This window comes from Typha angustifolia, chromosome 3 (assembly GCF_048772165.1).
Source record: "Typha angustifolia cultivar Huaian chromosome 3, ASM4877216v1, whole genome shotgun sequence".
Classification (NCBI taxonomy): domain Eukaryota; kingdom Viridiplantae; phylum Streptophyta; class Magnoliopsida; order Poales; family Typhaceae; genus Typha; species Typha angustifolia.
In genome coordinates, this window is record NC_133241.1 from 6,159,468 (window position 1) to 6,172,845 (window position 13,378).

A 13,378-nucleotide genomic window follows, 5' to 3' on the forward strand; every position below is an offset into this window, starting at 1 on the left:
CCAACCCCAAATAGTATTGTAGAGAAATTATTTGGTGGTTTGATAGCTTGACTTAATTTAGTTGATGGCTCAGCAATGCAGTTAACCTGGAAGAACAGCTCGGCAGTACAACGGTTTGGAGCAGGTTTCGATGGCATTTGGTTCAGAGTAATTGTTTGATGACACATATAACTTGAAGCCTAGACTAGACAGCTAAAAGCTCGGTGGGGCCTAATTATTTTTGTATCTATGGAGGGTTGCCCTTTGTCTAATCCATAGCTAGCGTTCGGGCTTATGAACGATAAAAAAAGAAAAAGAAAAAGTGTAAGCAGACCCAACCCGGTCTGAGAGCGGTCCGGGTTCCGAATCCCCCCTCCGCCTGCGAGACGACCTCATGCAGTCACTTGGATACCCTAATTCTTGACCGTTGTCCTCTCTCCTCCAATCGACTTCAGGTGGCTCTGCTCTTCTTTCTTTCCACCACAGAGACCACGAGCTCGAAAATTCCACCTCTAATCCATGGCTTCGTCCGTCCTTATGGTTTCTTCTTCTTGTTCTTCTTCTTCTTCTTCTTCCTCCAACTCCGCTCTCTTCGGCGCAAAGGTTCTTAGTCCGTTTACTTGACCATTTTGATCTCTATTTGGATGGATTTCATACGTATATATGTGTTACCTTGCTCTTCTTGCAGAAGGAATTCGGGAATAGCACTTGCTTCTCCCGCTCGATCAGCGCCCATCGATGTCGCAAGCAAGCCCTCAAGAAGATTCTCGCGGTCATGGCTCCGTCTCAATCACCCCGTTCTCCCGCGGCCACCGGCTCGGTAGGGATTTCTTCTTCGATCTTTTGTTTTATGAGCTTTTATATTTCACGCCCCGTATTATTTTTTATCGATTTGATTTTAGCTAACAGCTTGTAATTGGAAGGTACTAAAAATGAATTATTATATTCTTCTTCAATACCGATCAAACAGTGTTGGATCGTACTTAATAACGCAATAATTTTTCCTGCTTATTTTCCTTCTTGGTCCTTTTGTTTTCCTTAATTTGTCGGGAATTTAGTTGGATTTCCATTGTCATTCAGGTGAAAAATGCGATGACGATGACGGAGAAGATTCTTGCGAGGGCGTCGGAACGTTCACATTTGGAACCCGGAGAGAACATCTGGGTGAATGTGGATGTTTTGATGACCCACGATGTTTGCGGTCCAGGGACCATGGGGATCTTCAAGAAAGAGTTTGGTGAAAATGCAAAGGTGATCAGTGGCATTGGCATCGTGTATTTGGGATAGGACTTCTTTTGTTTGCTTATTTCTTGTTCTATCAACATATTCCGAAATCATCTGCTGATGTATTTGATTGTATAATCTTTGATGAGAATTAGTCATTGTAGATTTAGAAGTATTGTTCTTTGACCATTCGTGCAAACCCAGCATTTTGTGAGTTCGTGTAGTTTCCTTTATCTTGTAAAAATAATGATTTGTTTGTAGGCAACTAGAAGTTAAACAACTAGGTCACCCAAAGGATGCAACATGATTTTGTAAATTCTACGCCATCATTTTTCATGAAAAGTAGAATATTTTTTTTTTAAATTTTGAATTGGTTTTCCCCTAATTGGGAGCACACTGCTTGTGCATTAGGAATGTAGCTTGTCTGCAATTTTAAAGAAAGTAATTGATGCATAAATCCATTGGATATAGCCACACTATTTTCTTGTGTCAAGATCAATTTTCATCGATTGCTAGTCATTTACTTGGAATTTTATGCACATGAATGCAACATCGAATAGCAATATCATTTATTATATATGATTGGATTGTATGATCAATCAACATATAAGATAGAACCCTCTGGGAGAATTAGCTACAGTTTATTACTTAGCATGTCCATAAGTGATGGAAGATGGACAAATCATAAAGTTGGAGGTGCCATCAATAATAAACTGCGTTCCATTGTACATTACCAGGTTGAACAGATTGCTTCTTAAGGCATTCTATTACTTTGTTCATCATAATCATTTGAACATCAAGAAGTCTTAGCTTGCATAATATTTAGTATCAGTTAAATACTTGGTAATATCCTGTGGTTGTATGCCCTTGAAGCATATTCCTTTGGTTATTTATGATTGTAAATTTGACTAAGTCGTGAGCTTAGAGTTATCTTTAGCATCTCTTGATATTGTAGGTTTACTTCTGACAGGTTTAAGAAAATTTTGGCTATTTGATCTAAAAAGCTTTTGTATACTTGTTTGACTTGTGATCGCAGGTTTGGGACCGTGAAAAGATTGTAATCATACCTGATCACTACATATTCACTTCAGATGAGCGTGCCAATAGGAATGTAGATATCTTAAGGGACTTTTGTATGGAGCAAAATATTAAGTACTTTTATGATATCAAGGATCTTGGTAATTTCAAGGTATAACTTTCTTTCTTATTCTCCTTCTAATTGATGTATCTATAAACGAGAAAAATGTTATTATTTCACAAGAATATATTTTTTTCACGTTTTTTTGCTTCATTGTAATACTCACTTTTCTTATTCAAAGTTGTAGGCTAATCCAGATTATAAAGGTGTATGTCACATTGCTCTTGCTCAAGAAGGTCATTGCAGACCTGGCGAGGTGCATTTTACTAGTGAAGTCTCTTTTGCTTCAGTATAAAAGTTGTTTTATTATAGTCTATTCTAATTTCTTGTTTTTTGATTTTGAACTTTCTTGTAGGTTTTGCTTGGCACAGATTCTCATACGTGTAATGCTGGGGCTTTTGGTCAGTTTGCTACTGGAATTGGAAATACTGATGCAGGTTTTGTGATGGGCACTGGGAAAGTTCTACTCAAGGTCTAAACTCTAAAGGCTGTCTCATTTTCTTATGATGTTTACTTTCAAAGTTTATTTGTTGTTTATGTTTAAAAACTGTATCATCCTTTTTCGCTAATTGATGATCTGTGTTACAATGAGCTCTCTAACACAATATTTGGTGGAGCTAATACAGATGTGTTCCTCCAGTACTCTGTTTGAAAGGTTTTTATGGTTATTTCGGTCTCCATTTTCCATATATGATGGCTGATACTTAGTAATACATATATGTCGGGTGCATGATTGCACTTACTGTTCATGTTTTGATGACAGTCTTGTCGACTAAAAATAGGTTTGTCTATGGGCAATGAAATGCATTTGGATGCTTCATTTTAACAATAGTGCTAAGTTTTATTTAGATGCTTAAAGTCTTAAACATGACAAATTCTTATTAGGTATTATATGCATCAGCATTTAAGCACTTATCAAATGCATACACAGTTGCAACCTAACATTAGTTTCATAGTCGAAGTTAGTTCTTTCTGATAGAAGGAAGCTTTGACTCTGATTAGTTAGGCCTAACCTTGAGGTTTATATATTGCTTTGTTAGAAATCTATATAAGTTCTCATATGACTCTCCAATTATTTGAAATCAGAAATTATGCTATTTTTAAGACATGTTGTGATTAATTTTCTATTTCTCTCTGTGTAGATGTTATGATTTTCTCTTTCTGTTTCTGTGTAATGTTATAATTAGTATCATGTCTTCTATCTTTTTGCACTCTATAATGTGATGTTTTTGGAGATTGAGAGTATTTAGAAAGATGAGAATAAGAAGGGCACATAAGAGAGCAGGACATGCACCTAACGTTTGGTGATTATCTAGTTTTCCTTACTATTCAAATCTGAAGTTGAGTGTAGTTGGGTTTCAATTAAGTCAAAACTATTTTCTAGAATAAAATGCAAAGCAAAAGTGCTGCTCTGTAAGGAGTTAAATGCAGTTGCTTTTTATGTATCTTCTGAAGAATATGTGGTGTTATGTACAAATATCCATTCAAGAAGAAAATAATTTTTCTGTTAGTAAGATGTGTTATTGCTGAACTTTCTGCTGTAATAGGTTGTAGACCTATGTTATAAAGGAATGTCGTCTTAAGACCTTTATGTCAACCATCTGCAGATGCCTGATTTTTACAATTGCAGGTACCTCCAACCATGAGGTTTGTTTTGGATGGTGAAATGCCTGATTATTTACTTGCCAAAGATTTGATTTTGCAAGTAAGGCTCGAAATTGGGTTACGTTAGGATTAATTGTTGTCCTTTACTGTATTATTTTTTAATGAGAGACTGTATCAAGGCATTGTTCCTCCAATTCTTTTGTGCAGATCATTGGTGAGATAACTGTTTCTGGTGCGACATATAAATCGATGGAATTTGTCGGCTCTACTGTTGAAAGTTTAACCGTAAGTGTCATGCTGTAAAATATCTAGTAAGATAAGATTTGGAAGAATAGTTTTATGACATATGGTTTATGTGCTAGATGGAAGAGAGGATGACATTGTGCAATATGGTTGTAGAAGCTGGCGGCAAGAATGGGGTTGTCCCTGCAGATGCTACTACATTTAAGTACCTTGAGGTAGGAAAGTTGTTTACCACTCATGTTAATGCTTCTTGGTACGCGAATACTCCTTTTATATTCTGCAAAATTTTCTGTTTTTTTGGGGATCCTTAATAGGAGAAAATGATTAATTCTGCATAATTTCACAGGTCTAGTAGTTACCGGTTTTTTGGTTGTTTCAGGTCATAATTTTTTCATACTTGTGCAGGATAAGACGTCTGTGGAGTTTAAACCTGTTTACAGTGACAACAATGCCAGGTAACTTTAAATTGACTATCATCTATTGACATCTTATGAGTATGGTAATTCAAAAGTTTTTATAGATACAGATTGTTTCCAAGTTTATAATTATCGTCTACTCTCCTCAGCAGCAAAACCAAATAATTTGAATTCCAGCTAAGTTCTTATCAACTGCTCAACTTCAAGTTGACTTTTAGTTTCTTTTTTCTTTTTCAATGTAGAATTGATTAATGGCTCTGAACTTGAGAGCAGATGCCGTAGAGAATTCAACAGAATGATTATTATACTCAAATATTCAAGCTGACATAATAGTTTGGCGTTGAAGACCAATTTTGCTTTATTTTACTTCAACTACTACTTAGTGTAGCTCAATTCTTGTTGTTTTATTGTTTACCTAAAATCCTCATACTATTTGTATAAGAACCACTGAGCAATAATTATTTACCAAGAAAGTGATTGCATGATTTGCATCAGAACTTTAGATAGCAGAATGGCAGAGTTGAAGCTATGCTTGACTCTTTCAAAGCTTGCAAAGGTGATTCTCTGATACAATGTTGTGACCGAATAATGGTGTTCTTTTTTAGTTAAAAGTAGGTGATAATATAGTTACTAGTGTCTAACATAGTGATGCCACATCTTTCGTTCTGTTCAGAACTTCAGATGGCACTTGTCCGACTTAAGTTTTTCCTTCTTCTTAGCCAGCAAATATATCATTTCACAGTAATTCTTTTTAATTAGATTACTCGAGTAAGTCAAACACTTTATTTTGCCCTCATTCTTTGATCCTCTCCATCATGTAGTATCAATGTATAATTGATGACCTTGTGTTCCATCCTATGATATTATGTAGATGAACCACTCCCACCATAATTAATACAATCAAATATTGAAAGAGTATGCACCATAAAAGAACTGTTTTGGCCATTCAGATTTCCTTCCACTTTGTGTAATAAGGCTACTTTGTCATGCTTATTCCAATGATTAAATGAAGATGGCAAGATGCATGAGCCTGTATGGAGAACCTCGTTACCAGTTGCTTATCCTTAACTATCCCAGAACACCTTTACATCTTTGATTCTTTTTGAATTCAAGTAGTATATAATTTGTTGTTATTAGCTTTACTGACATTACTAAAGGTTGATTAGTGGCTAGTAAACTGAGTCTTGCCTGTTTATTCTATTTAAAGTTTTGGCTTTTCTATCAAATGGTATATTGTGTTGCTGTCCACTTATTGTGCATGTTGCTTGCCAGATTTATTAGTGATTACAGATTTGATGTGTCCAAGTTGGAACCGTCAGTTGCTAAGGTACATAAGTACGATATTTTACTTCATTACTTACTTTTTGTTAAATAAAATTTTCAAATATCACAATTTTTAAGCATTCTTTTAACAATTATATATTTTGCATCTTCTATATTGTTAAACTGGGTCATTGTCATATTTCCCAGCCACATTCACCTGATAATCGTGCTTTAGCAAGAGAATGCAAAGATGTCAAGATTGATAGGGTATACATCGGCTCTTGTACTGGAGGGAAGACTGAGGATTTTCTAGCTGCAGCCAAGGTTTTCCAAGCTTCGGTAGGAGCTCCTTACTCAAGTTCCTAGCTATTCTCTCTAGTTTGCATATGATGTGGAAATTTGGCAACTATTCGCAATGTTGTTAATTAGTTACTAACAAGCCTAACATGATCGTTGATTGGATTTTTAGCATCATTCACTTTCAAGCTGAAGATGTTAAACATTTCGAAGTGGCAAAACATTGAGTCTTACTTTTAGCCTCGTTATAGTGTCGAAACTCTTTTGTAGCATGATAGACATTAGACATAGAGAGACAAAGAAGCTCTTCCATGAATACACTCTATTTGTTTTATTTACTAGAAGAACAAACCCTATATATGTCCATTTTATGCAATTAGTACAAGTCCACAGCTTAGGTGAAGATTTATGTTAGATTCACCAATATACTATGCACATTTACATAATGCCGCAAGTTGCATATTGTTCATGTGTAGTTTCTCGTTGGTAAAGAGCATTTTCAACCTAGATTGAGTGAAGCATGTAATGAGAGCTAATGATATTCAAAACTTTCAAGTGCCTAATACACAATGCAAATAATAAGTTACAATTTTAAAAGGCAAAAGTTGTGGTTCTAGGTACAACTGTTTGTAACTAAGGGCAAGCTTTCTTGTGCTTAGTCTGTGGAATTGGAGGATTGTTGTGCTTTATGTAGTTTATGTCGTGATAGTATGTGTATATGCATGTGCAAGATTTTGAGTATCAGGATCATGTTCAGAATTGGCCATCCCAAAAGATGATACGTATTAGTTGATATAGTATCGGATTATTTTTAATTACTTAAAATTTTAAAAAATATTTAAAATTACATGAAAATTTCTAAAACTTTAGAAAATATGATAAAAAAGTAGCAAATAAAAATTACTCATATATGAAGCCTAAAAACTAAAAAAAATATTCACATACTCAAAATCATGATAAATTTTGAGCTAGATCCGGTGAATTCTTCTGTCGTCGTCATATTATAAGTACTAATGTTTAGGGACTAGTACTTTAAAGATTGATTGCATCAAACTAGTCATATCAAAATTGCTCTATTTTTCGTGTCTGAGAAATATAATAATCAATATATGAATCATGTAATGGCTCCAAATAATGAATACTCAATAAATCATACTTATAAGAAGGAACATCCTCATAGCAATATTGATATCTACTTTAGTTTCTGTCCTTAATTTCTATATGTTAATTTTCTTAACTTCCTTTAGCAACATCCTCGTAGCAATATTGATGATATCTACTTTAGTTTCTTTGTCTCCAATTTCTATATGCTAATTTTGTTAACTTCCTTTAGCAATTGTGGAAAAGATGATTCACCACCAGGTACTTAATCCTTTAGTACCTCATTGCTAAATGGCTCGTACTAGCCTTTACTCTCGTCGCAACCTCCCTATTCTATAACACCTCATCCAACTAAAGGATTATCTCTATCATTTAATAATTTGTCCTCCATTTCTCTAATCCATAGAGTTAAAGGGTTTTCTTCATCAAAAACATAATTTAAATCGATCATTTTCTGCTTTCCTTTTTAATTTTTTTTCATTTTTTATATTATAATGACAGAAAACTAGCTTTTCAATCTCTCTATTATCAATCTGTTTTGTATTTTGGTGTGGATTAACTAAAAAGTAGTGTATTCCTCACACTGTGACGAAGATAGTTTGACTTAAGATCTTTTGCTATTAGTGTCAAATTTGGTCTTTTTCTATCCATAAATAAACCACTATTTAGCTGGAGTATTATGAGATATAGCTGCAGCAACAACTTTAATTGTATTGAATTATTCGACTCTCAATTTATATCTTTCCATTTGAAATATATCAATGCATACATATTATAAGATACCGATTAGGTTGAAACTTGAAACAAAAACTAAGGAAATTATTTAATTGGATAATAACTCATCTCTTTGCTACAAAAGATTTGTTTATGAATGCCAGGCTCGCGGATGACATTCCTAACTCCCATCAAGACTTAAACATCATTAGTGATGTATCTAGAATATTGAAATATTGGATTAATAAAATACCACAAGATATTGTAATTTCAATCTTGTAGACTGTAAGCACGGTTTTGAAAAGAGACCAAGGCAATTGCCAAAGCACTATCCGCCCCGCAAAGGGGATAGGCTGCGGTTGGGCTGAGTAGTGGCAAGTAGTGGCGAGCGGGTGCTCTTCCTATATCTCTCGCTTTCTTTCTTTTGTCTCACATTGGGATCTGCTACTTTTCTTTTCTTTTCTCTTACTTTTCACTTACCCTCTCACTGGCTACCACGTGTCACCTACTCACTCACCCTTTTCTCTCTATCACACTCTCATAACTATCATGCACCCATATTATTTAGATGCGTTTAATAAAATGTGTATATGTAGTTTTTAGGTCAGAGAGAGGTTTGGCTCGTAAGATGGCCCTAGAGAGAGGCTTGGCTCGTAAGCTGGCCCTTTATATATGTATTGTTTTGTTTGTAAATTACATTATATTAAATGTTTATATACATATAATATATTATATTAGTATATATTTATATATCATGTATAATTATTTTTTATTTGTTATATATTAAAATGCTAACCTGCCTTCGCGCTAGGCAGTGGGGTGACTGTTTGCCACTTGCTAATGCTTTTCAATACACTACTTGTAAGCATTCAAACTTTAAAATACTTGTGAATAAAAGTAAGTAAATTGCAAGCAAGTCTACTAAGCAGCATGTATATCACAATATAGTTGTTTGTTTCATTTGGAGTCAATCAACTTCTATGACTTACTATAACTTTTGTGCACGTTTTTCTATTGATTTTCTTATATTGTCACGATTAAGTCATAATATATTGACAAGAGACTCAAATACTATAGTGACAATTGTGATATTATCCTAAGATATATTTCTAAAAAATCACGCTCTTCAAAGTTCACCTAATATTTCATTTTTAGATTTATTTTTTTAATTTCTATAGACCACTATTATGATGTAAATGTCTACATAAGATTATCTTCATATTGCATGATGCTTTTTGATCTTCATGTATTGCTTTTTTAATTTCAAAATTTTTAACAATTTTCTCCAACATGAGATCAAGACAATGTACAACACAACGTCCAATACAAATGTTATCTTTTCAACAAATAATTGCCCAATAGTCTTATTATTTGCCCTGTTTCAGTAAGCACTTGGATTATCGTTTTTCTCATATATTTCTTTTTGATACTTGTTTATAAGAATCTAGGAGTAAATGAATTTTGAAGGTAAAGGATATCTAGTTGGTTAGTTTTTCAATTTTCTCAAGTAGGAATATCTGCTTTTGGAAGCTGATAATATTGGCCCCTGTTCATGTACTGTACAGCGCTCATGCTGTGAAGTGCAGTCAGAAAACTGTTGAAATATTTTTGTGTTTTGTAATAGCATTGTCTTTGACTTGTATATTTGTTGTAGTCATAACTGCCAAACCTGTTGAAAGGTTGGAATATTCTTTTTTTCTGAAGTTTTATCCATGTGGTTGATTTATATTGTTTATTCATACAACTAATGATGACATTGAGTTAAAAAATCTTGAGCAGATGACTAATTTAGCTTGTATTAACAGGGCAAAAAGGTGAAGGTTCCAACTTTTCTTGTTCCTGCAACACAGAAGGTAGTATATCTATTCAGAAATCTTGAAATGAACTTTCTTAAATTAGGATTCAGCAATTTCTGTTCTTATAAAATTTTGTAGGTGTGGATGGATATATACAGTCTGCCAGTTCCAGGATCTGGTGGCAAGACTTGTTCTCAGATATTTGAGGAGGCTGGTTGTGACGTGCCAGCTAGTCCTAGTTGTGGTGCTTGTTTGGGTGGTCCACGAGACACATATGCACGGATGAATGAACCTCAGGCAAGTGTATAATATGAATTATGAGATCAGATATTGTGCTAGGCATTTAGCTCCTTCTGTGCTATTACATCCTTGCGTTTGCCTGGCAAGGCCAAGCAAGTGTTGCATGAGCCCGTTTAACTGCTATAGCAAATATTAGATGCCTTGCTGGTTTTACTGATGAAAGATCTTTTATTTGGGTCCTTTTCTATGTGCACTCACTAGACTATTAGCAGTTCTAATATAATGCTTATAAGACCTACCTGGTGACCACTAAACTTGCATCCTAACAAGAAGTTAAAACCTCTCGGGTGGACGATAACCACATGATGGTGCTTTGTCATAAATATATCTTGGCTTTCTGATTTCACTGATGGTTGTTTTATTCAGACTAGTGTTGCACTTTATCATTTTAAGTTATCCAATTGATGTCTGCTTGTAGGTCTGCGTGTCTACCACCAATAGGAACTTCCCTGGCAGAATGGGTCACAAAGAAGGGCAGATCTATCTGGCTTCACCCTACACAGCTGCAGCTTCAGCATTGACAGGCTTCGTTACAGATCCACGGGAGTTTCTGCTGTAGAAGAGCGGATCTGATCTTTATCAGCGTCAATCCACTGTAACTTATACTGTATAATTAATACGGACTGCAAGTTCGCATTATCAGAATAAGTGGACTAATAAGTGGACTTCCAAGCTTATCTTCTTACAGTATTTACTAGCACCATGAGTGAAGAATGAGTTATATTTTGTGAGAGCACATAACAAATATTAATCTGTTAATTGACTGGTTATTTTGTGGACCGAATAGCCTAAATGTTTGACGTATTCTCTTGTGTTCACTTATCAGATGGCAGAAGGGATGTTGACATGCAACTGGCATGGGGAATCCTTGCTCAATGTTTACGTTTACCAAGCCCTTGGTTGGGCAGCGGATAAACTGCAAGCCCCGATTGCAGGAGCTTCATGCGTTTGTGTGCGTCGCACCACTTGGTTGGCAGGAAAAAAGAGAGAAAAAAAAAATCTGCTGTCACGGAAGCAGATCATCTGCTGCGTAGCATCGTTGGTGAATTAAATCACTGAGCAGGATTCCCCAGGTCAGTTGTGCTATTGTATGGGAATATGCTAACTACTGCTGCATTCTTGATGTTATTGTATCAGGAACAACTTCCTCTTTAGTTATTTAAAGATTCACCCAAGGTGACTTTCGTCACCTATGCAGTGAACATGCCATACGCAGCAGGTTTTCCTGGATCACTGTTCTAGAAAGAAGGAAAGGTTGGAGCATTAACTCTCCAATGATGTTGGCAACTTAATGCAAAAAAATTGTAACAACTAACAAGCTATCCTGTCCAATATAGCCACAGCAGACTTTAAAGAGGTCTTGTATATTCGTGATTTCTTTAGTGGTGGTTGAATGTTTATCCTAAAGTACCTTCAACTTAGAAAACTACTTTACCAACCAACTCTACTAGAGTTGGTTAGGAGGTACCTTCCCCATGACTAATGAGGTTATGGGCTCTAACTTCAATCTCAAATAATATTGTGCAGAAATTATTGAGTAGTTTGGTGGCTTGGTTTGATTTGGTTGATAGCTTGACAGTGTGGTTAGTTTGGAGGAGTAGTTCGGCAATACAATGGTTTCGAGCAGGTCTCGGCAGCGTTTGATTCGGAGCAATTGTTTGGTGACGCTTATGGCTTGAAGTCTAAACTAAACAGCTAAAAGTTTAGCGGAACCTAAGTGTCTCTGTATTAGCCCATAGGCTCATGAATGATATTAAAAAAAAAACTCAGAAAACTACTTTATTGTGTCTATGACTTTAAAAAACTTTATTCATGAATTATGTTTGGTCATTTTTGTACGCATTGAAAGAAAAAAAAAAAAAAGAGAGGAAGGGAAACTTTCTGCTTCGAAGTGGAAGCATCTCAAGCCAGAGTAGTTTATCTTATTGCCTACCAAACGACCACCTACCTAATGATAGTGTCCTCGAGGCATAGGATTTCCAGAAGAAGATGCCATTCGCTAAGTAGTAGTGCAAAATCTATGGATATGAGCATAATGTTGATTTGTTCAATCAAACACGTTTAGATAGGACTCCACCCAACAATTTCCTTGCAAGCCAAGATAAAGAAACTCCCTGCACCTGGGATGTGAAAAGGTCCAATCTTAGTGGGCCATTCATGTTTTAGTAAATACAAAGGCTAAGGATTAATTCATTTCACCACTCAATAATTTTATTTGCCTCACTTTATTTTTTTTATAATTATATTTAAATTAAAACTGTTATTTATTTTAATTTTTGACAATTATACAATTCAAACTTGTCATTATCTAAAATTTGATATGTATTATTTAGATGCATTAGAAAACTAGTCTAATTCTCTATAGTTTTGTATCATAAATTCAACCCATAGATTGGTTAAAAAAAATAAGACTTTATTTTGTAAAACCTATCAATACTATCCAAATTGATGGTATAATATTCTAAGTCCAACATCATACCTGATGAAAAACACGTCTTCGAGTCAAATTTGACTAAGAATTGTCCACTCCTATGTTAGCAACTTTTGACTAAAGATTTAGTCAATCCACAACGTCGGTTCATTAATTAACCTCTCCCTGTCATTAGAAATCACGTCCCAGGTCCACTTTCCATGCTCTAGATTTTCCAGGAACCCACTTTCCAGGAAGAAGAAAAAAGAACGAACGCTACGTGTGACGTGTCTCATGTTGCTACCTACTTTACGTAAAGTGCTCGTCCATATCACTCGGTATTACGTGGATAGAGTTTGGGGGGGAAATTAGAAGAATATACACAAACAAAATAGCAACAGAAACGTTAAGGGTTAAAGAGGGAGATAATTTTCTATTATTATTATTATTATTATTATTATTAAAATAAATCACCCAAAATAGAGCAATTAAAATGTGTAAAATATTTACATTTTTCATTCCGTCCCTGTTCTAATTTATTTTTACCGAAATAGACTACTAAATGAGATCTAATTTACTATAGCCATAATAAAAATGCTGAACTAATCGGCATTTAATCTCTAAACAAAAATGCTAATTAGTTCGGCATTTTAATCTTATCCTACAATGTTGATTCGTTTAATATTTTATATATATAAATTTTTTTAATTTAATCTTTTAGCGGTTATTATCTAAAAATAACGTTAATTTGTTGAGGGTTTCTTCCGTGCAATAGAATTAATTCTTTATCAATCAATTTGATAAAGATCTAACGGTTAAGATCTTTAAGGGTATAATAGGAATGAAAGATATTACCGGTTTAGCAGGTAACTTTTTTTAGATATATAATCTT

At 34.7% G+C, this 13,378-nt stretch overlaps 1 protein-coding gene across 1 annotated transcript; it reads left to right on the top strand.

The window, feature by feature from the left end:
* Nucleotides 1–329: 329 nt before the first annotated feature.
* Nucleotides 330–10,880, top strand: LOC140780187 (3-isopropylmalate dehydratase large subunit, chloroplastic). Its single transcript, XM_073125587.1, has 15 exons — nt 330–582; nt 668–799; nt 1,060–1,230; nt 2,240–2,392; nt 2,529–2,597; nt 2,697–2,813; nt 3,972–4,046; nt 4,154–4,231; nt 4,309–4,404; nt 4,595–4,644; nt 5,878–5,932; nt 6,076–6,207; nt 9,786–9,833; nt 9,915–10,073; nt 10,495–10,880. The coding sequence occupies exons 1-15, from the start codon at nt 499–501 to the stop codon at nt 10,633–10,635; spliced, it is 1,560 nt and encodes a 519-aa protein (XP_072981688.1). The 5' UTR covers nt 330–498; the 3' UTR covers nt 10,636–10,880.
* The last annotated feature ends 2,498 nt before the right edge of the window (nt 10,881–13,378 follow it).